Source organism: Palaemon carinicauda, chromosome 1 (assembly GCF_036898095.1).
Source record: "Palaemon carinicauda isolate YSFRI2023 chromosome 1, ASM3689809v2, whole genome shotgun sequence".
NCBI lineage: Eukaryota > Metazoa > Arthropoda > Malacostraca > Decapoda > Palaemonidae > Palaemon > Palaemon carinicauda.
The window spans coordinates 87,418,285-87,444,299 of record NC_090725.1 but is presented as its reverse complement, the minus strand read 5'-3'; the positions used below and the strand labels follow the sequence as shown (position 1 = coordinate 87,444,299).

The following is a 26,015-nucleotide window of genomic DNA, read 5'->3' as shown; positions in this document are numbered from 1 at the left end:
TAGAAGTTTTATTCCAGTTGTGACCAAGTTGTGGAATGATCTTCCTAATCGGGTGGTTGAATCAGTAGAACTTCAAAAGTTCAAAGTTGGAGCAAATGCTTTTTTGTTGACCAGGCGGACATGAGTCTTTTTATAGTTTATTTATGACATATTTGTTTTGACGTTGTTACTTATTTTAGAATTATTTATTGTTAATTTGTTCTCTTCATTTATTTATTTCCTTATTTCCTTTCCTCACTGGGCTATTTTTCCCTGTTGGAGCCCCTGGGCTTATAGCATCATTCTTTTCCAACTAGGGTTGTAGCTTGGATAGTAATAATAATAATAATATAGGTTATGGTATGGTTTCAAATTTTACTGTATTATGCCACTTTTATTTATAATTGTAAAATTAAGATTTATTTTCTGTCTTTTACTTCTAGATTTTTTTCTGGCTGCTTACTTGCACATTTTTATTGAACTGATGCGTACAATTTGGAGATGGAAAGTAGTTGCTTTTATTTGAGGCCATGATCAGACTCAAAATATTATCTGTGACTCATGATCATTCTTCTCATTGTTCAAATATTCACAAAATTATTTTCCAGTTATAATAGTTTTAAATGTTGGACATAAAGTTCCTGTAAAAGTTGAACCGATACTTGGAATAGCAAATTGTTCTCATATGGAAAAAAATTTAATAAAAAACACAGCCACAACATAAAAATATATTTATACTGTATTAAAGTTACAGAGTCCTTGACACTTTGTCTTTGTATGATAACATACAACCCAATCTTAGCACTTATTATTTCAAAATACAAAGCAGACAGAGTATCCTCTAAAATAAAAGCATTTTATAATTTCATAAAAAATCAACTGGTCTGCCTTCTAAATTGGCAAAATGTTGGTTTTCAGAGATGTGTATGATGGGACCATTAATGTGTACCACTAGGTGTTATTTACAAGAAAAAAAAACTGCAAACTAAATAAAATATGTGGTAGTATACAAATTTTTATAAGGCTATATGCTCAACGTGCATCTACAATTGTATTGATATACGTACACGAAACTCACTAATATTTAAATTAAGGTACACTTACAAAATAGGCCTCATTACAATTCTGAGAATTTGCTCCAGACCTACTGTTGATTTTTTCATCAATAATTGAAGTACCACTAAAAGATTTTTTTGATCCCAAAATTCATGAAATAGTGTTTAAACCAAATCCATGATTTATATTAAGGCATTACAGTATATTGATAATGGAAAGCTGCAACAATGTATAAGACGTGATAATTTACAAAAAGCACCCTTTCCATTAAAAAACTTTTCTGTGGGTTACATTTATGCTGTATTTTATTGGTAACAAAAGCTCAATAGTCCATGAGCAATTAGCAAAGCAGTTTAACCTTTACAGGCATTTACCTTGAATAAGAATAAATTATATAATTGTGAAATTGCAATCATGAATGTCATGAATGAAATGCAATTTCCAAGTCAAAGCTGTACAGTATCATTTCAGATTACCATGCAATGAAAAGTTCAACAAATGGATGAGAATATATAAGTTTTATAAAATTGCATGACCCTGCATGTTTCATTAATTTCCGTTTATGGTCCATATCCTAAATCACAAAATAAGGCACCGCCTTAAAAATATCTTCCAAGTACTAGCAACAATTTTTTTCAGCTTTTGATATTGACATAGATTAATTGGATTCTTTTTAAATTGGACCTCATTTAAGAAATACACGATGCCTGTAATACAACGAATCAATACAAAAAATACTCCCAAATCTGTAAAAAACACTCATTCACAGATAGTGGAAGCCCAGTAAATAGAAGACCTTGAACTTTTAACAGAACATTTCAAAAAAATTTTCAGGTACCGCCTTGAAACTCTTGATATCCTTCAGCTCCAGTGAAGATAACATCAACCCAAATACGCATAGCTTCAGGAGATGGAGCCATCAGATGATAAGTTCTCTCATATGTCTTTACACAGAAAGTCAATTTGGGGTTTGGGGACTTGACTGAATGTAAGTGGTCCACATAAACTTCTTCAATTGCCTGAAAATAATAAACTTACTTAGTAACTTTACACAACATTTTTTTTTCTACCAGAGAATTTATATTACAGTACTACCCTAGTACTTCATCAAATCTGTTAGTCTTGAAAACAAATAAACTACAGTACAATACAAATTTTAAGTATATCTTTAACTTTCTTGGGAAATATCTCAAGGTTTTTCTTTATTCGTTCAAATTATATATACAGTATCATAGTTTTACAAATGTCTTAATGCTTTCATTATGCTTAAAACAATTATTGTAATATGGAATCTCAATTTTTTAACTTGATTGACTTTGGAAGACGGATCAAACACCCAAAATCAATTTTTATAATGCTCAATATTCTAACATAATTAACTTTAGAAGATGGATCAAACACCCAAAATAAATTTTTATAATGCTCAATATTCTAACAATTAACTTTAGAAGACGGATCAAACACCCAAAATCAATTTTTATAATGCTCAATATTCTAACAATTAACTTTAGAAGATGGATCAAACACCCAAAATAAATTTTTATAATGCTCAATATTCTAACTTAATTAACTTTAGAAGACGGATCAAACACCCAAAATCAATTTTAATAAAGCATAATTACACAGTATTTACATTTCACATAGAATTACACACTAATAAAATATTAAAAGAAAATTCAACTTTTTATTTATGAATTAGGCTGCTGAGGTACATAGGATATTACTTCAAATAATACAAATATAAAAATACACAAAACACAATACTGTAATACCTTGAGATACGAGCTTAAGGCGTGGGACCCGAGCTCGTATGTCAATTCACTCGTATCTCGGATCAATTTTTCCCATATAAAATTAATAAAAAAAATTAATCTGTTCCCAACCTCTGAAAAAAACACCTAAAAACAGTATTTTTAAATATTTAACTTAGCCGGTGAATATATAATAGCTGCAACTCTGTTGCTCGACAGACACATACATAAAAACTCGCCAGCGATCGCTATACAGGTTGCGGGTGTGCCCACCAGCGCCAACTGTCGGCCAGATACCACTCTCGATGTAAACAAAACCTCAATTTCTTCTCTGTCGACGTGTCGACAAGACGTACTTTACTCGCTGTTGAACCTGGAGTTTTTCCCATCATATTTGGTGAAGTACTTTAATTTGGTTTGAGCTTTCGCAGTACAGGTGTTTTTCTTCAAATAAATCCTTGAACTCTTTTTTGAATCGGAATAATTGTTGATGACTTAGATCAGCATCCTAAGAGGATCGCTGGGCTCCGTAAGGAAGACGTACTTACAAGGCAGAGTAATCGTCTAAGTCGACTTCCTTACCAGGTACCTATTTATTTTGGTTTTGTTATATTGATAACTGTCAAAATGAAATAAAAAACTCTTAGCTTATACGATGTAAACATAATTAACTCTGGTCTCTACCCACCTCCTTGGGTGTGAATCAGCTATTATATATTCACCGGCTAAGTTAAATATTTAAAAATTATATTTTAATTATAAAATAAATTTTTGAATAAAATTACCCGGTGAATATATAAATTAAACGACCCTCCCTTCCTCCCCAATAGAGACGCAGTGGGATGAGAAGAAATTGAGGTTTTGTTTACATCGAGAGTGGTATCTGGCCGACAGTTGGCGCTGGTGGGCACACCCGCAACCTGTATAGCGATCGCTGGCGAGTTTTTATGTATGTGTCTGTCGAGCAACAGAGTTGCAGCTATTATATATTCACCGGGTAAGTATATTCAAAAATTTATTTTATAAATAAAATATCATATTACAGTGGAAAAACATGTTTTTAATTGTTCTAATTCACAACCTACGCTCACAAAATAACAAATACCTATGTACTGGTTATGATCGGCAATACAATGTGACATTATTATGGAGTTCTTGCCTTCAAGACAGATGGTAGCGGCTAACGGTGGTGTGTGGGGAGGAGGAAGGAGAGAGAAAGGGGAGGAGAGAGACTTGACTGCAACACATTCAGTAAGCTACACTTTTGTAACACTACATAACATAACTTAAATGAAATTAGCTTACTGAACACATACTGAAAAATAAATGTAAATCTTATGTTACAGTAAACTTGATTCTAATTTTGTTTTCATTTTCATTTTTTTACTTTTCTTCTTCCGGCTTGCCTCTTTTTGCCTTGCTTTTTAACTCGCTTTCACCTTCACATTTTGTCGGACTTTTTAAAAGGAACCTATCTAGAGATGTTTGCTTTTGTCTCCCCTTCAAAATGTTACAAAAATGACGTACACGTGTTGTCACAAAAGGCTAACGCACGACCACACGCAAACTTGTCCGGGTGCCTCTTTTCCATAAAATCAGAAAACTCCTGCCACTTCGCTAACATGTCTCTGATTTCCTTCTTTATATCATCCTTCTGCTTGAGGATGGTACATATTGTTGATGTACCCCTCTCATATTGGCGAGCCAGCTCAGTCACTCGTACACCACTCATATTTTTCGATTATTTCATGCTTAATCTCTATTGTCATCTTACGCTTTTTCTTTTCACTACCCTTGTTTGCTCTCGCTTGCTTTGGATCCATTGCTTATTCACTTAATCCTGTACTGATTAACGCAAAAAACACTTAAAAAATGCAAACACTACTGCCGATGCTCGGAGATAACTTTACGTGACGGAGATCCGACTGGAAAGAGCGAGCGATGCTGTTCTCGTGAGCAGCCTCTCGCACACTCGGCCGCCTAGGGAACCATTTCGTATCCTCGTATCTCAGATTTGTCTCATATCTCTGAGCAAAAATTTGCTCGAAACTTTCCTCGTATCTCAAATTTCTCGTATGTTGGGACACTCGTATGTCGAGGTAAAAGCAAAAAAAAATTACATCGTGTTTTGTGGGAGCAATACCAAGAAACAATTATGCCAAAAAGGATTGCAGGTAGTGGCTTTGTTCAAAATATAAGGTGCAATTATTGTTTGAATACCAAAGATTCATACAACCAAGACATGGTTTTTACTCAAATATTGTTCGAGATAGGAAGCATTCAACATCTGAAATTCCATTGTACTGACAAAAGATGCTTCCTAGGTTTTGCTAGGTTATTGGATCCTTGGCATTTATATTGTCCCAAAATCTCGTTTCATACTACCATTGGGTACAATTTCCCAGTACAAATAGTATATGTATAAATAACTTCTTTCCTCTTACAAGATCATATAAGCAAATGCACACAGAAGATACTACCATGGATTTTGTGCTTCAAACTTATCAGATCTAACATTTTCTAGTGCTACCCCAAGCCCCTTTAGTGGAGCGTTGTTAATCAAATTAGCCATGGGGACTTGAGAGGACTATCATATACAGTAGACATGAATTCACTACATTAAGAGGACTTACACCAGTGAGCAGTATATCGGAAGCTTCCAACTTAGAGATGCTGTGAACAGGTCGACTGCCAGGGAATATCACAAAGTCAAAATCCTGTTCGCTATCCCAAGATAAAAAGACCTGTGTCCCCCTGCTCGGCTTGTCCGCCAAAAGCAGGTTGTCAGAGAGATCGAGTTGAGTACTGCCCACTCGTGAATTTCTACTGATAGCTGACGAAGCTGCAGAGAAAAGTACTTCTTTGTTTGTTTACATATGCCTGCTTTCGATCATAGGCGTCACCGAGTGCATTTATAAAGAGCGCAAAAGTGTTGGAGCGGGTGGAGAGCCACTCAAAACTCCCGGTCGGTCGACCGTCTCGACGCTAGGTGTTGCAGGAGGCGAGTCCTCATCCTTCCTTCGCCATGTCCGTAAACAACAGAAGTTCTGGTGGATATAACATAACGAGTCAGCCCCTTGAAAGGCTTTGTCTTGTCCAGCCACCATCCTAGAGCGAGACTGGAATCCCCCATATCTAATGATAAAGGGTGGGTGCCTTGGGACCAGTCTCTCTCTTCAGCTCTTATTGACGAGACCGCAGGTGGACATGACTGTTCAGAACGAGACATTCGACGGAGGCCAAATGACCCAGAAACTAATGCCAAAGCTGTGCTGGCAGATAGGGCTATTGAAGGAAAGGGAGGGCTACCTCTTGAAAGCATACCAGTCTGTCCTGATATGGTGATTTGGGGGATAGTGTTCTTACAAAAGTGACAATGTCCTTCCACCTAGGTTAATTAATCTTTGTTTGGGCATTAAAAACGAATTCTTTTGGTTTCCCAGAATCCCCAGAACATGAGAAAAACAAGAGAAGCTTGTTAAGAAAGGTAGGTAAGGGGTCTGGTTAAACTACATAAAAATAAGACCTAAATTAGTTACAGTAATAAGCTTGCGACACATTTTTATGTTATATGGAGTTGGGAATTCACTTCAATTCTCTTTTTTTTTAAATTCTTAAATTGAAACCCAAAATTGGTTGATGTAGGAAATAAATCACCATGGAACCTATGGCCGATGTATGTTACATTTCTAAACTAACGATGTAGCTCCAGCTAATCAAGATGTTTCCAATTATGAAGTAGCATCCGTTCAGATAGTCTCTCTGTCCCTTCCTCTGCCTACTTGAAAAAAATAATTCTAGCTACCCATTAGATTTTTTTTTTTTTTTTTTTTTTTTTTTGAAAATAGGGTCCCTCAATTTAACATCACAGGCTTTTGCTTTTATTAAGCTCCATTTTAATATCCTATTTTTTATTTTTTTGAGATGGAACTTGCCTTTTAGCAAATGCATCTGAACTAACTATGAAAATATGTCTTAGATATTTATAACAATTCAAATTTACTTAAAACAAAGTGAAGAAAACTTTCGAAATAAAATAGTTGAAAATAATCCTGAACGCACACCCAAATCTTCTAAATTTAATAACATTTTCCTTACTTTATAACTTCTCCCCGAACAAAAAGGGCGCCCTATAACTTTAATTGAAGATGTTTAGTTAAAATCTTCTTTGTTAAACTTAATTACTGTTGGTTTCGGCAGTTGTAGGTGTGGGACAGTGCATGGCAGCACCTTTAGACTTGGCACAAACATGCCCCTACATTGTGTATACATACTTATAGTCTGGTTAATTTTTAACAGCAAATCAGTATGTAGCTATAAAATGTTTCCCTGATGCAAAACTCGCTAATGAGTCTTCCAGTGAAAAAAAAAAGGCTAATTTGTGCCTCGGCTACAAGCTTTAAGTTTTATGTGTAACCATAAAAGTTTGCTTTTCACTTACGTAGTAAATCTCAGAAAAAAAAATATAATAAAGAAAAGTTTACTTTTCACTTACGTAGTAAATCTCAGAAAAATATATTATGATAATAAAGGCAAAGGGCTAAATCTCACCTGGAAGTAAACTCCACCACGAGGCTTGGTTTCACTCTTATCACTATAATACATGAGCGCCCTTTTTGACCTGTCAAACACAAACCATCTCTTCTGCCAGGTACGGAATTTCGATCCTAGTTTATTCAAATATCCACGACATGCGGTAGAAGAGACCAAGATGAATGGACATAGTTCTATTTGGTGTCCTGCCGACTCAATATGTTGTTTGAGATCAAAGTATTGTTCACTTCTTACAGGTAAATATCTTGTCAAAGGGCGTTGCTGTAACATAACAAATAATAATGATTACACAGTAGTAAACATTTGAAAAAAAAAAATTATAAAATACTGTACAGTTTTCAGATGTTTACTCAAATTTTAATTCACTGTATACCAAAGAAATTAACAAAATATATAGCATGACTGCTTAAAGCTAGCAATATATATATATATATATATATATATATATATATATATATATATATATATATATATATATTTAAATAATGGGAAAAATTACATTGTAATCAAAGGAATTATTCATAATGAACCTAAATTTTTATATGAATATATACAATCATTTTGCCCTATATTTTATCGTATATTGAATATTTCATACAATAATCATACTTCCCGGTTTCTATACTAAATGCAGAATAAAGCTCTAATGTGCAGTGGAATATTTACAATACGATTTTAAAAGTGAACCTGAAAGGTAATTTTGCGAAATAAAAGGCTAAATAAAATTGTATTCTTATTAAAAGCATAACAGCTAACTATTGAAAGCCTAAATATTACACTGTGTGGTTCAATAAAATTATAAGGTATTCACAATGCAATTATGCATAACACCCCTTAAATACTTGTACTTCATTAAATTACTTTTGCCATGTGCATTACAGGTCTAAAAACTTGGCCACCTCTGTTCATCAATTCTTAAACCAAAGCGTTTATTATGAAAATTATTTCTTTCAATAACAAGGTGATATTTTGTTATAGGTATTTTATTTATATAATAAATAGTCCACTTAATATTTTTTCTCTATTAAAAGCAATGCTGGAGAATAAAGTAAAAGTGTTAAAAGATAGAATTTAAATTTATATACAGTTAAAAATTCCAACTGATCTCAAATTTCCTGTAACATCAAATACATAATTTCATCAACTGTATCTCTACAATACAAGTATTACACTACCGTATGAAAGTCAAGTACTGTACCTACATTACACTAATGTATAAAAACCAAGTATATTTATTACACTACTTTATAAAAACCAAGAACATTTATTACACTACTGTATAAAAAACCAGTACATGTATTACACTACTGTATAAAAACCACATAAGAAACAGATTAGCAGCGACAGAAGGGACAGGTATACCTTGATGTAGTTTGGAGACATAAAGGCCTTGGATGAGGAGAGATCAGGAGCTATGTGGAAGGGCAATGATACAGGTGGGAGCTGCGGAGGAATAGATGCAAGGGAAATCAAGGATCAAAATGGTGCATACAACATGCCTCCCAACATCTCAGGGTTTGCACTTTTGGTGAATTTGCTAGGTATGCTACAACATGCTCAATTAAAAAAAATACTCTACCTGTACGAACATACAAAAATTCAGTTAGCAACATTTGTAACTTTATAAAATAGATCTATGGCAAAATAGCAGTAAATCAGTAACATAAGCTATTAATTACAAGCAAGCTGCAAAAATTATCCACAATTTTGCTCAAGTGAATACTGTACTGACATTACACTTAAATAATCTAGCTTTGATATGTGTATAACACAGATTATATTATAAATATAATATATATATATATATATATATATATATATATATATATATATATATATATATATATATATATATATATATACTGTATATATAATTTCAATGATATTCATTCCTGATATAAAAGACACTGGCTTAACTCTGGGAAAGTTTATAAACTGTATCTGTACAGCTTCGCCAATTATGCGACTGATAAGCAAAGCAAAAATACTATACTTTTTCAAACAAACCACCAGCAACATCCTTTAGCTTATTAAAAAGTTCTTTGAAAAAAAATCTTAAGTTAATAATAATAATAAAAAACATTCCTAAGAACTCGGACAAGAGTATTTTAATACTAAAGGATATAATAATAGTGAACAGCTGGTTTTGGGTAATGTTGGCTCTGCCTTGAGTAACCGATAGTGTGATTGTTCTATATTGACAGTAAAGGACTGATCCACATTGATTTATATTTGTGGTAATGCGTCAAAAGATGTAAAATAAATTATTTAAAATGCTTCAGATACTACACCAGAGACTGGCCAATATGAGTAAAATATTAACGATTAATTTTTAAAATAAAGTGTTGGATATTTCTGAAATATACCAGTAATTTTTATCTGCTTATTCCATAATGGATACGTTAACGAAGGATATAATGACCCTAATTTGGGCATTGACCAAGGTGATATATTTTTGTGATTTATTTATATCGGGGATCGTATTTGCCGGTGTGATGAAGATTGTACAAAGGGGTAGTTGCATGAAACGCATTGATATTTAGAGTTGTATATATTAAATAACACAACTGATTTAGAGTAATAAGTCGCGTTTTTTTTCTTGGGAGTGGAACAATGCTTTTCTTCTATGTGAAACTTTGATGGTACAGTATATTATTTGCTGTATAAGTCTATTCTAACATTATAAAAAAAAGAAAAAAAAAACTACTGAGGATAAAATTGTGAATATATGAAAGTGAACGTATGTGATTGTGAGTGAATAGATAAAGTAGAAAACATAAAGTGTTTCGTGTCTGGTCCCTATCTCCCCTAGAGCCTACATAATTTTATTTAAAGACAAGATCAACTATTAAAATCCCTATGATAACCTCTCTTCTCAAGTTGTGATTTAAAAAAAAAAAATGAAAAAAATTGTTCTTCCTTAAATGTTTTTCAAGAATATCCAAGGAAACATTTATTCTTCAAGTTGCGACCCTCTCTAAGTGAACTTTTAAAATATCAGAGGTGATACTTCTTTCTTGAGTTGTAAAATTTCCTAGCTTTACCAGTGAATTGACAAATATATTCAGGTCAGCCACTTTACTTTTTTTCACTGACGTTGGTCCCTTATGTAACTTTTAAAATATACAATGTAAACTCTCCGAAAAACAATTGATAAAGGGGTAAAACATTACAAACATTGCAAGGATATTAAGAAAATGGTTTCCACATTAAACATTCCCATTGTGTCAACTTAACTGAATTTTCGTCAGAAATACATAAGGATAAAACCTTTTATTTTACATATCACAAGAAAGATAGGAAGGGGTAGCAGTAATACACCTACATCCACAATTCTTTGTAATAATACATACGAACGAAATATCTACATATACATAGCCCAACGTGTAATCTGAAGCATGCTAAACAAATACCACGAAAGATCCCGAGAGTGCCAATAATATTCAATAATTTGATCAAAATATATACCACATACAAACTAATGAAAATATGAAATACTGAAGTAGATCAGGGACATGCATCAAGTGCGCCGGTTCCACAAGGACTGAAGGCTGCTCAGTAAATTGAACAAGTGTCATAAAGTAGGTGAAGGTCGATACATCTACAATGTACATGTGACAAAGGTCACTAAACATATGCTGAAACCCCATAACATATTTCAACTAGTTGGCAACAGAGAAAATGAAATTTATATTTTAAAAGAAAACAAGCGAGACAATGAATTGCAACTAAAAAAAAAAAAGATCAAATCTTTTCAGCCCCTTCAAAGCAATATTCTCCGCTTACGTATATCAGGCGAATGTAATAGGATTTCATGGCAGATGGAAAGAAGAGAAGACATGCTTAAAGACCGAAGCGTTGGCTTACCTGTGTCCTTGCCTTCTCTCTGAATTTGACAGCTGCTTCGTTGGGGTCGCAGCATGACGATGCATCGCTTAGCGGTCGCGATTCTTCTGCACCTGTGGCCAGTTCATTCTCACGCTGACGCATCTGAAAATTACAAAAGAATTAAATTAATCTCGAGATTCTTGATCTTGGACTATCCTACACTTTTCCAAGAGAATTTGCATCACATAGGTATGATTTAGGGGTTATTTTGATAAGGGGTCTGATAACATGTTACGGAGCACTCTACAAATTATAAAAGAATGCATTTTCTTATCGTGCGTAAGTTGGAAATAAATAAATAAAACTTGTTCACAAAAGAATAAAAACTTACAATGGCTGTAAACCTTTAAGCCGGCAACAGCTTCGTGGTGCAACATTGTTACAGACTAGCTGAGCAATAAAAACACACTTACCCCACATTTACGTGGTCAGTTTAAATCCCTTCATCAGGAACACTACAGAAGAAGAAACAAAAGGAACAAACCTGATTTCTGAGAAATAAAACATAGGGATCGCCAAACATGTTGCAGGACTAGGATGTGTGCAGTTATCGTTGAAAGATACGGATAGAGGATGTCATAAAATTCGTTGCTTTTCAGCTTTAGTTGTGTTTGTTTATTCTCTTGTAGTGACATAAACAATACAAGAAGGGCGTTTAATCTCTCAATCGCGTATATCGAATAACATCTCTCTGATTAAGGCGTCTTAACACAAGCAAAGTTTATGCGTTATCAAACTATACTTGTGTAAACTACGCCCATAAATCCTGAAAATAGAAGTTCCACATCATAAGACAATTTGAACTTTAAGACTTCACTGGCATATAAACAATGACTTAACTGATATGCGTCAATTGCGGTCTTCATTGTCGGTGTTTGAATCTGATAGTGTCAAGATTGTTAGTTTTAAATTTAAATATGCACGAAGAGTCCGTTTTTCATGAACATTTGAAGTGTATAAAGAGGGTCTCTATTTGAACAAGAATTCACTTACATAGAAAATTCCTAGTTTAAGGATTTAAAGGTTCAAGAGTCGTGTCTTGTATAGGGATAAAAATTAACCCTTGTTTCGGGCAAGGACGTAATTTCTCTAAGTAATCTTAATTAAGGGTGAAGGGTGAAGGTGATGTTTAATTATGTCTAAGAATTTGAAAACCTAAGAACTATCTTTACTCTGTGCACCGATTTGAATGTTCAAAGGTATAGAATTAAAGGGTTCAATAATGACAATCTTTATCGTGTGTAAGGATTTAAGTGTTCAATTCCTCCGGCACTTTCCTCGAACGCTGTACACCTGCTACCGTCGGTATTCTAGAGTTCATTCACTTTGCCACAACTTCCTGCGATTTTTTTTTTCGTTCGTAAACATTACGAAACACGTTATTTTTTGTGATATCAACTCAACCTTTAAGTAACTGAAACTACAATATAAGTTGATATAAAAGCTTGAAAATATAGATGAAAACCTCGTTATCAATGGGAAGAGGGGAAGAAAATTAGCAAAGGGAGAACTTCTGGGAAGAAGCAAGATCACAATTCACAAATTGTTCTGGGACATGATTGGGTGACGGACATCAAACAAAGCAAGTTTTCTTTTCCTGATCCTACTCTCCCACTCTCGCTTTCCATGGCAAGAAGGCCAACTACACAAAGGAATCGTGCAATGAATCCTTTGAATAAACATGCGTTCTGCCACATCCCCTATGACTAAACATACTGTACACACTAGCACTGACCAAAAAGGATTAACCCTCGCCATTTTAACCATATACAACATGCCTCAAGTCTATACTCTGCATCTTCTAACATTACCTTTTCACATTGTTACAACCATTTAAAAACAGAACAGCAAATTTTAAAACCCTTTCATACGTTAAACTTATATTCGTGAATTTGAAATCCCATATACTGCATGTCTAATAATGATTCAAATTCAAAGCAAAAACTGGCCAGCATGAGGTAATTGACAATGTTAACGACCTAAAGATTTATTTACGAATAGTAGCAGTGAGACACCCAACGCTCTTCTTGCTTCGCTGCACTGCCACCTCAAGACAGGTGGTACCAGATGCCCCTACTCTCAACACAGTACCAGTCAAGCCCCCCCCCCCCTACTAAACTCCCTTTTACCCTTAACAACTTGGCTCACTTCCTAGTAGTAACAACCAAACGCAATACAGGAAGAAAACTAAATACCTTGTGCATGAAGGCAATCGAGTCGATGAGGACAAATGTCGGCAAGTATTTCTTTAAAGAATGCAACATTCACAATGCAAATATGGTTGATACAAATTTAAATAAATAATGATAAAGTTACTTGTATAAAATAGTTGTCAAAATTAGGTTAGATATTTCAAATGTAATTTCACATATCAAACCGGGATAACCTCAATAAAAATGGAAGAAAAAAAGGTTTATGTAACTGGTGCAAACAAATACATGCGCTGTAAACAGCAAGCACATGTCTCCCATGCAAACATTTACCAATAAACAAATACAGGTGGAGAGAGTAAATGTGGCAACAGAACAAAGTAAATAGGATTAATCGTGATTCAGCCTGATAGGCCACACCTAGACAAGCTGTGTTATTAAGAACCTCGAGTAATTACGCCAAAAACCTCTCTATTTTTCTACGCTTCTATTTATCAAGTATATCACATTAGAACTTGTACTTAGAAAATTAAAATGATACCTTCTTTTCTTAATCACTGAAAAACTTTGTCGATCTAAATATACCTGAGTAAAATAAACTCTCGCCTAAGCCAAACTCGTATGATAAAAATCCGTATATAAATTTGCATAACGTTTTACTGTACAAACGTTTAATCGATAATAGAATTTTCTAACTCTTTCTCAGGTCAAACGCATATTTTTGAAACATTAAGGACCTATCTCCAATGATGTCAATCATCAACATCGAAGCTGTTTATAAATGACTAATCCTAGAATTAAATATCCTTTAATAGGCTAATGCCGTCTCTTTATACAGGCAAAGTAATTAGAACATTCAGACCACTTGTAGTGTTCCAAACGTACGGAGGAGGAATGCGGAAACCATTATGGTATGCAGATCTAAAACTGAAATGCATACTTCAGGTAATGGTATTTGTTAACCCACGATTGACTGCAACAAGATTTATGATGTCTATTGTTAAGCTACATTTTGATTTACGTGGTTAAGTCGTGAGTCATAGTTAGACAAATATACTGAATTATAAGATTACAGATCTTGAATTATGATATATTAAAGTTAGCAAGGATTCTATGATCCCTAAATATATATATACAGTACAAATATATATATCAAACAAATTCACACAGACGAGAGAGCACAAGTTTTCTACACACCCCACAATGCTCACTGATCAAATACTGCGGCGGGTTCCCACACACAACACGCCACAACTGCTACTACTCCTCTGACACACACACGCACAAACAAACAAACGTACGTCCCACAACCTTCGCCACTTTGTTCGACGAAACATCTGCCAACTTCCTGCTGAGAAAAAAATCGACGCCCAAATCAAACTGGTCAATTTTTCTAGCTTATTTATATTAATTAAGGTTCTTCCTCAAAGCGCTACAGGAGTTCACATCTGCACTTCCTTATCTATCGCGTGTTAAGTTTATGAACATTGCTCATGAGAAAAGAATATCTGTAGATGCTCATTAACTTTTTTTTTCATATGTAAAGTAACTACATATTCTGGTCTACAGTAGTCTGTAAGAGTAACTCCCGTATATAGTATTCTTGGGGTTTTTGCTTAACTATTCTAATCAGGATTTGGTATATCTATATAGAATAGAGTATTACATATTTCTTTTCATACTTAAAAGAGCATTGTTCCAGATTTTTATTTCGTTTCCGTAGTGTATACTGTATAGCATCTAAGGTTGATGGAGTGTAAGGAAGTTACTTTTCGCAGGTGGGATACCTAACCACAATTATCAATAAATCACATTGATCGTAACTCTCTTGTCTCTTCCAAGCAAGACTAATCCTGAGGACCTGGACGGAAGTCAGTAAGCCTTTACCCCAGTTCTAAATCACGTTGAAGCTAGTTGTCCTCCAGGTTTCTCTTCTGCTGATTCTATGTCAGGTGCAGGTTTCATCATTAATTCTTTCCCAAAAATCTCTACTAATCGGTCAAAGTGATATTTGTATCACTGTTGCCAGTTTTCTTTTCCTTTGACTATTGAGGTACGAATCCTGTTGATTTTCGTTCTTCTTAAAAAGCAGATGTTATTTTGTAATAAGTCAGTCAATCCTCTGGAGGTACAGTCTCTTGTTCATAGAATTGCCCGTACAGAGGTCATTGGTATCTCTATTCTATAAAATTTTAATTTCATTTAAATTTATCAAGCAATGACTCACGAATTAACAATTCTTTTTTTTTTTTATTAAGTGACACAAAAACAGTGAAACATTTTAAGAGAATCCACCCTCGGTTAGTATTAATGAACATAAAATTATGGATAGATCATATAACAGTATTAATATTGAATAAAGACGCATTCTTGAATAAATCTTCTTGAATGAATAAACTGAACCCCACAAATCTTGAAGGTAACTATATATAAAAGCAAAGATCGGCGTTCTTTAATTTTTAGCTTAAATTCATCCATTAAAAGGGGTCTTATTTGACTGATAAATTGCCTAAAATGTAATTTGTCATAACTAATAAATCTAGAAAAGAATACATTTTTGCATATACGAAATAAAACAATGGATCGCTTACTGTTTTAAGCACCATAACAGAATACACAGTTAAGATAAAAAAGCTGAGTAATTTCCCATTAGTCTATGATTTTTTTTTTATTCACGAGAGGTTGATCAGAAATAATAAGCCACGAGCATGTGAGAAACGTCAAAATTATCATTACATTAATAATAAAAAAAATCTCCACACAGAACTCGCTCGAACAGGAACTATAATTGAAGGTTGAATACTAATCAGATGGAGAAATATATTCAAATAAATACATCAACTACAGACTCCTGTCACCTAAAGGATTAAATAGCGTGACTTCCTACATTTTGCATCCTGTCAACATTTGACAAGATTATTTCTGAAGTTACTTTTCATGTCGACAAAAACCTTATCACGTTAATAAGTAATCCATACTTAAAGCAACATCCAACAAAGTATTTGCTATTAATTCTGTAGAATAGAATCTAATCTAAAAATGTATTAATAAAAATAATCCACGAGGTAGTTATAATGACTTATTATATAACTAATTTCCTTGAGGAAACAGTTTGTAGCCTAATTATAGAAAAAGCTATAATACAAAAAAAATAATTTTCATTTGTAAAATACGCTGCTATTCATCCTCCAAGAAAGTTTATCAAGACAAACCCTCTTATTGCTGTATATTGACCATACCACATATTCTAATTGTAATTTCCTGTTAGTTTTGGGTCATATAAAGCCAGGCAAAATGGTTACCTACATATTCTACACATTATTTTCTTTAAGTTTTTAATGTGAAATTGTCGATATACTGTATATGAAAGGATCATGCAGCTAATAAAAGGAAATTAACTAAATCAAGAGTTTACAGAATCACATCACGTCTCTCAACTATATGACGCAAAACTTTACACGTCGGAGCTTCATCATTACGAGTTCTTCCGAATCATGTTACTTACTGCCGGTGTCTCCCATAAAAAAAAAAAAAATAGCTATTGGAAGTTGCATTTCCGCCTTTTCCATTCCGGTTGGCAACAACTCTAATGATGTGACAAGAGCACCGAATTCCTTGTCCTCTCTTCTAAAGGGAGAGACTTCTGATAAGGTCACAGGGACGAGAGCTACGTCTACTTACGGGACAGCAAACATCAGCCACTTTCTGTTCACGTGGACGTATGTTGACTCAAGCTATCAAGGATAGATGACTGGGAACTAATCCTGCTATCTTAATATCAAGGGGAAAATTTTCATCACGCTTCGTTAAGGAAATTTTTTTTTTTTAGACAGCTTTTCGTACTTATATTCGAGGTTTGAAAGAAAGATGCAGAAAGTCTGCCCTATTTTCCGAACATAAAAGTAGATATTTTATGAGAAAAGTAGACAAAACATTTATTTGACACAAATGTAAAACTATTTTACCAGTAGCGTATAATGATGACTATGGAAATATTCAATAGTTTAGCCCTATTCAAGAGACAGTACATTTATATAATGGTGATACTGTTCAAGTGTAGCATGAATTGAATAGTCATTCATGATTAAGTCGAGTTTGAAGGCCATTACCACACTGGGGTTACGTTTCCCAAGAATCATATAAATGCTGTACAAGGATTACATTGACAGATATCGTGTAGAACAAAAACAATAATTTAATATATATATATATATATATATATATATATATATATATATATATATATATATATATATATTTATATATATATATATATATATATATATATATATACACACATTTTAGGAAGAACAATACATTTTAGCTATTGGGAGAAAATATAACCATTTACTCTACTGGTTGAAAATAAATTTACATACGAAGGAAACAAATTTTGCCTAACAGGCCAAAGATTATATAGTTTTAACTTTCAGAATACACATACGTTTAAATAATGAAGACATTATGAGCGTTTCAAGTTATAAAGTTATGAAGAATGAAGATGTGTGCACTCAAGTGCGTGTGTATAGCAAGACCCGGCAGATGCCAAGACCAACTGAAACGCCATCAGGTGCTCCCTGTGTCTACCATCTCGTTACTTCACAATTGCTCCGTACATACTATGCAGAAGGGTAAGGGTGCTAGCCAAATGGGTACGAAATTCACTCAAGACTGAATACAATTAACAATTTCATGTATAAGAAAATTCTGTAGATGAATAATTAATCGACAATCAAACAAACAACACAGATAATGCAAAAAAAAATAAAATAAAATAAAAAGACAAATCCTGACTATACTATGCAATATTATATGAAATTGAATCCGTTTTTATTCGGAGATCTTCGATTGCCATCCACACTAGTATAAAAAAAATTGTATAATACGTACATATATATATATGTATGTATATATATACATATATATATATATATATATATATATATATATATATATATATATATATATATATGTATACATACATACATACATACATGTATTCTTCTGAGCTCAAACGAAAACAAATAACCTTTAACAGAATGCTAGCAAGTAATGTGTGACCTGTTTTGTCAGAAGAGAAGGCAAACATCAACACTAAAAAATATAATATTTCGCAATTTTGAAACTAAAACTTTAAACAAATCACTGGTCAACTTTTCTTTATAAACAAAATTGATCAAGAAATATTCATTCCAAGTCTATAGTATTTACTTTCCTAAATGAAAAAAAAAACACCATTGGGCCAAAGAAAGAGAAATGAATCAAAACAATTTTCATTATCCGAGTGACAGCGGGATAACGCCGATGACCTCCCTCAAAACTAGACCCAGCACCCGGAAGAATATTTGGGACTAAGGTGGGTACAGGAACAAGGGATGAAGGACAGCACATGCATCCTCTTGTACTTGCTTCTCTCCTCAAACCCATCCTCTAAGAGACCTCACGTATGTCGGAACTGAACACGTACGTAGATAGGACAGAATAAATCTGTGTAGGCAAAGAAGTCTTTCAGAGTAGAAAGACGTCTACATAACACTTTCAATATTTATTAGAAAATCTTGATATATCATTCAAATATTAAGTAAAAACAAAGAGCAAGATAGGGAAGGCTATATTTCTTCAAATAAAAAAAATGTGGAAACCTCAGCAACACCAATATTAATGACTAAGCAAAATAAATAGGACACCGAGTATGTACAGTGTGTATGTATGTATGTGTATATATATATATATATATATATATATATGTATATATATATATATATATATATATATATATATATATATATATATATATATATAGATATAGATATAATATAGATTTTATACATATACTGTATATATATATATATATATATATATATATATATATATATATATATATATATATATATATATATATATATATATATATGTATATATATATATATTAAATAATTGTCATAAATACTTCGTGTCTAGCTAATGCTAATTTTCCTTCTAAAAAATACTTAATTCTATTACTAATCCATTTTCGGTAGTTCGTAAACACGCCCATTACCACATTTATTTACATGTGTAAAAAGAAGAAAACTCCATGGACCTTTAAAAAGAAATCTATATACAACAATTATTTCTGATTATTTGACCCAGAATTGTTTTAGTCCCGATCTTGTGACGTGATCGGTACCTTAATACAGTAGTCGTATACTAGCAAACGAATCTGGGTTCTAATCCTGGGTGAAGACTGCGATTTGGTGAAACTAGTTTAACCCTCCAAACCCACTGTTCCTTTGTTAAACCTCAAGAAGTATATCAAATACCAGGTCTCTGTCAAAGAAGACGAATTACTTGGGCTAGCACCTCATCCCAAAATATTTGCTGAAAAGTACTGATACAATTTCAAATGGTACACAGGCATATACAGTATTAGAAAGAATTATACATATTTCTTTTCCTTGAACTATTTGTCCTTAGTGGCATTTTACGAAAGTGCTGTTTATTTTTTTCTTTACATCAAAAGAGCAGCTGAAATTTGTATCACAGGTGTGATTTTCGCTGACCTCTTATTACCCAGTCTTTAATGTCTGTTGACCCTTCACGAAGGGGTAGTCTTAGTACAGACTGCAATGTGACCGCCAATGTTTCGGTACAATTGGAGCATAACCATGACAAAGATGACAGAAAACTAGTAAAACAGTAGGCAAGCGATGGCATGACGGCAAAACCTTGTAACCTCATTAGAGCAGAACTGCATAAGTATTTTTTGAAAATCTGCTGGCATCGGGTGCTATAAGATATACAGCAGTCAATATACTGCCAGATATGAAAACTGTATCTTGTTTTAATTAAATTCCATGAGGAAGACAAAAACAATGACAGGCTACTGGCTGAAGCTTTCATTTGTCTCCATTTCATTGACCCTGCAGATGTTAAAGATTGCTTTGTTGATGAGCTGATATCAGGCACACTGTAGGATGACAGACGTACGCACTATGCTGACTACATTGTTAATGATTATGTTGCGCTCAGTCAACATATCACCCAGTGCTTTTGGGCTGATATACCTTCAAACTAAAAACACAATAACAATTCCGCCTAATTCTTCTATGCCCATTTCAATGAACGATATTATAAACCACATCCAATTACATTTGTCTTCGTGCATATACTAGATAAGCTTCAGGCAATAACCTATTTGAAGACCAGGAGTACTGATCAAGCAGCAATACCTCAAAAGTTGAAAAGACAGGAGTGAGTCTGCAGTCTCACAGTACAGCAAGTACAAGTATAACTCGGAGGAGATAAACAGACAAATATATGAGAATTTTAAATTTCTGTTTCATATTGTGTTGGAACAAACTAAGGTTATGATACGAATTTTAGTCGCTCTTTTGTTTAAAAAAAAAAAAAATAAAAAAAATCCTTGCTCTTTGAACGGAGTTTCAATTCTAAAGTTGCACTTGCGCAATGTGCTCGTCCTTGGAAGGTAATTACCAAGGGCAATGAACATCTTGTTCTCAGCATGTCTATTGGCGAGTAAGTTACTATCCCTGTGAGTCTACCATGGGTCTCAGAGTCTAATCACTGTCAACTGAAGCCCAATGATTTTTTTTTTTCTGGGAACGGGCCCAAAAGCACCTTTACATACCCTAGTGGGATTGCTTTAGGCATGTCTAGGATCTCTTGTTGGGGAGACAAGATTGTTACCCATAGAATAACGAAGACTACTTATGTACATGGGTGTATGCCATGTAAACTGCTTCCTTTTAACCATACGGGAGTGGAATGAATGAACATCAAAAGTCATTTATGCCTTAATGTGAAACTGTGCTGAATCATTAATCAATTATTAGTGGAAGGAAGGTTAAATGTAATGGTATCTTAATTTTTAAGGATTTGTCTGTTTACACATACATACATACATACACACAGTATATATGTGCAAAGTTAATGGAGTCCTATCAAATGAATTTTCAGTGAACAGTGGAGTACCCGAAGGGAATGTGTTGTCACCTATGTTGTTTATCCTCCTCATGGGTTTTGTAATGCATAGAACAGTTGGGAATGGTGGAAGATTGGACTGGATTGGTAACAGGAGATTAGCTGACCTAGAGTATGCTGATGACGCTGTCATTAGCAGAACACCACAGAACTTGCTAAGCTTGCTTGCCAGAATGCATAAAATACCACATGAGGTTAGGCTTAAGACAAAAAGAAGAAAGGCAGAGATGATGAGAACGGAATATACAATGGAAGATGAAGTATCATTGGAAGAAAAAAAGGTTTAATGAGATGGAATCATTTAAATATTCAGGAACTATGATATCTAATACAGGATCTTTATAATTTGAGTTTAATGAGATTGAAAAAAAGCAAATCAAGACAATGGCTAGGTTAAGTAAAATTTGCAAATCAAATCGCCTGAAATTACATATAAAAATAAGGCTATATCAGTTTAGCTTCAGGCTATACCTGTTTAGCGCGATCGGTGTTACTGTCTGGACATGGGTCATGGTATGACAATGAAACAATATCCAACAGATTTTGTAGATTTGAGAACAGAGCCCTCAGAAGAATATGAGGAGTTAAATGGCAGGACAAGATTAGAGATGAAACTATAAGAGAGATTACCTGAGTACATTACGTGGATGAGATCATGGTGAGGGGTAGATGGAGATGGTTTGGCCTTGCTCTTCGCACTCCCCAAGAGGGATTAGTTCACTAAACTTTCAACTGAGCCCTAAAAAGCACTAGAAGAGTTAGAAGACCCAAGCCTACATGGCTGAGGACTATGAAGTGTGAAGTACATCATGAATTGAGAAGTATTGATTTTAAAGCTCAAGATAGAGAAGACTTGCGAAATCTAACCAAGGTTCTTTGCGTCAATAGGTGTAGGAGGAGGAGATGAGTATATACTTCACTATTAGCACTGTTTTCTGGGGTCCTATCTCACATGGAAACCCTGCGTCTTACAAGATTTGTTTGTCACATACATTCTTGGGGATTTTGAGCATCACACGGCGTATCCCGTGTTGATTGTCAAATCTACATACCGAACCATTTAGATAATCTAAGTCATTTATCCATGTTTCAGATATCACTAAAAATTTATGACTAATTTGAATACTTTAATTACCAAAAGATTGAATTACATAGCCAAAATGCACGGCGTCCTTAGTATTCATGATCTGTATATTCTGCAGTCTCATCAAATTCATGCCCAAAGCTTTGCAATTTCTTGAATTCACTTTATGGTCATTTTGTTTTTTTAACTTAGTGAGATTTAAACATTTTACTACTTGGGAGTTACATTCCTAGGTTATATGATTTCCTACACACTTTATCATCAGTCTTGAACTTAGTCTTTTTAAAAATGTCAATACCTTTGGCAGTGGAAACAGGTGATAGCGTGGTAGTATCAGGTATGCTATACGTGCCTCATCGCAACATAACTTTGTCGAATTTAAGGATCACATTCCAGTATGACGCGGATATTCGTAACTCCCGCACTTTTTTTGTATAATAGACTTACCTTCACCTCTACATTCCCTATCGGATCCAAACAACGATTCTTATGAATCAAAGCATTAACCACATAGTCTTCATCACTAAATACATTGCACGTCATTATTTTTGGTTTTAAGTGTAATTTTCCTCGTTTCGGAATCAGCAATCATGTTTTGAATGTGATTTACTGCTTCATCTCTAATACTGTCATCAGCAAAATTTACACTTCCATTGGAAGCATATTGGCATATCTTTAATTGATTTTTTAAACTTTATTTCTCCTGTCGGTGATTTTAGTTAATGTTTGCGTCAATTTGATTACTAATACATTTTCCTTAGTTTTCCAGCTTATTTAATTAACTCGTTTTGGGGGCCATCAATGTTTGAGGTGTTAACCTAATTGATTCGATATCCTTCGCTAAGTTATCAACTTTTTAAATAAGATTATCTGCTTTTGGGTCAGTAAGTAACCTAGATAGAATCCACCAAGTAAACAGCGATATTCCCAATGTTCTCTCCAATTCAGCAATTCTTGCTTCATGCTCTCCTATTGTGAGGTTTCTCTTCTGAATCTCTTCCTCCATATTTTAGATTTTAATCGCCTATTTTTTTAATTGCAATTTGAACTTTATGGAGATAGCATTCCTTAAAACCAGACGAAAGCAATACACCCAGCTCGACATTCTTCCCACAATTATAGTTAATGATTCGAAATAGCTTTACTATAACATTTAAGAATTTCATCCATTTCCGGATGTTTGAAAGGAAGAGTTCACGCTGTAGCTACTTTATAAGTAGTTTTGCTAAGCGAGTTTTCAAAAAGATTCCTTCAAGTATGAAAATTTACATTAATTTGGAATTATTGAGGTAAAAGTCGAAAACACTACGTTTATCATGGGAGTTAGAAGATTTACATGAGCACTTCCTAAAGTATATGATTGCAGAAAGATGCTACATAATTTCAATTCTCGTATAACACGAGATGAAAGAAATTTTGTGTGAACTTCCTGAATACAGGTTTAACAAAGTTATTATACATTAACATTTAGTGGATCCTTATGAAAATAATGCAATATTATTTCTCGTTCAACAAATCTATGCATGACTACTGAAAAAGTTAAATTATTTGGAACGTGAACCAGGAAAAGATAACTATTATCCAAAATAAGCAAGCACTTTAGTATTTTTTTTCCAACACCAGCAAGAAGACTTTTAGGAATGCACTAACTTTCTGTGTCCCTTCTCTCTCTTTCTTCTATACACACCTACAAACTATACATACAGTGTTCGCATTCATTTAAATTTCAATGCGACCTTACAGCGGTTTGTGGGTTTTACAGGTTATGAAAACAATTGACCGCTGATGAACAGGACTGTGCATTTTCAAGAGCGATCACTTAAGGATCGCTGTCAATCGGATTATTTTTTTTTTGGGGGGAGGGGGGGTAAAATATTTATGGGAACTTATTTTGTTTGCATATATACAGTATAGTAATGGAATTAAAAGAAATGAAAAGCGGCAAAGCAACAGGTGATGATGCAATAGCAGCAATGTTAATAGCTCTAAGAGAATACATCATTGATATATTAAGAGATAGTGGAGGGAATATATGAAGAAGGAAAACTTGCAACACAGATGTATAAATCAACATTTATCACAAGACTAAAAATACCAGGCACACTTGAGTGCAATAAACACTGGACTATCAGTATCATGAGTTAAATCACAAAAATATTAAAAATTGACTTGGATAGAATAAGAAAGAAGATATTCCCAGAGATTGGCAATGGACAACGCAGTTTTATGAGAGAAAGGGGCAAGATATGTTATTTTGAAAATGTTGATGAAAAGAGCAATAGAAATGGATAGAGGATATATGTTTGTTTTGTTGACTATGAAATGTATTAGATCAGGTTAAACATGTACACCTTTAAGGATACTAGAACAGATAAATATTGATGGGAAAAATCTGAAATTGATAAAAGAATTTATATTAGAACTAGAGGGACACTCAATAGAGTGCAGACCTCCAACGCGACAGCTTATTTCTCGACCCTGACCTTAAGCTTTGACCTTAACATGTATTAGTTGGCGTGGATTTTCATACAGATATATATATATATATATATATATATATATATATATATATATATATATAATCTTACGTTGCTCAATGTTCGTCCCTTCTGTTATTTTAAACCTTTGATTCTTGCTTGTGATATTGACGTGACTCAAACACACACCCATTTCGTGGTTGCGATGTAAAGACAGTGATGTCTAAATACATCTGATCATACAGTTGCAGAAACGTATTAATGATCTCCAGAATTCAAGAGAGAGAGAGAGAGAGAGAGAGAGAGAGAGAGAGAGAGAGAGAGAGAGAGAGTCAGTGTGTGTAAGATTTACTGGACTGATTTCTTTATACATAATTGTAACATACCGAAAGTTGAGAAGTATTTATGTATTAGGATTTTGTGATCACATTTAGGAGATAGTGTTAATGGCTTCCTATTGAAGAGCTGGAAAACTCTCTTATTGTAATACATAATTCGGAATATATTATTTTCTGTAACCTCCACGTTTGACGTGATGACTTGACTCTCCTTTTGACATGCAAATCGAAGGATCCTTTGAAGGTCTGACGTTAGTAGTTGTGTGTCTTAGCGCCGTAACCTTGGTTTCGTTTGCTCTTATTCGCAAGTATCGTATCACATTGGAATTAACTTTGAGGAAGAATGGCGGTTAAGTTTCAAGTCAGGTTGCTGTTACTTTGAGTGCATAATCACAATGGCCTGATAATTGTGACTTGGTGTCTGCAAGTCTAGAAACAAGACCACTTAGCATTTACATTGTTTATCAGACATGTTTTATATCAGCATAAAAGAAACCTGCACAAACATGTATGGCAAAGAACGTTGATTTTACCCATTTATTGATTTTTACAACATTCAAGAATGATTTATCATTATAATCATGTCTGTGGTCTGTTGGCTCAGCCCTCAGTATTCTCTGAAGCTCTCCGCACTTCATTGACAGTACGTCTTAGCCCAAAAGTTTAAACAATATGGCGTAAAGAAGCCTTTTACCCATATGGATTGATGTATACATCATTACATAACCCATTTTCGTACGAAAAAAAAAAAAACT

The 26,015-nt window shown here is 33.8% G+C and overlaps 1 protein-coding gene across 7 annotated transcripts in view; it reads right to left on the bottom strand.

Moving 5' to 3' along the window:
• Positions 1-693: 693 nt before the first annotated feature.
• LOC137649648 (pleckstrin homology-like domain family B member 1) overlaps positions 694-26,015 on the bottom strand; it is a 471,311-nt gene continuing 445,989 nt past the window's right edge. For 6 of the 7 annotated variants that reach the window (XM_068382644.1, XM_068382630.1, XM_068382636.1 and 3 more), the window contains 4 exons: positions 11,208-11,330; positions 8,703-8,783; positions 7,338-7,601; positions 694-2,054 (listed from right to left, as the gene is read on the bottom strand). In XM_068382644.1, coding sequence (XP_068238745.1) covers positions 1,866-2,054; positions 7,338-7,601; positions 8,703-8,783; positions 11,208-11,330 — 657 coding nt within the window. In that variant the 3' untranslated portion in view covers positions 694-1,865. The remainder of the gene's footprint in view (positions 2,055-7,337; positions 7,602-8,702; positions 8,784-11,207; positions 11,331-26,015) is intronic. The other variant, XM_068382639.1, reaches the window with a different exon arrangement.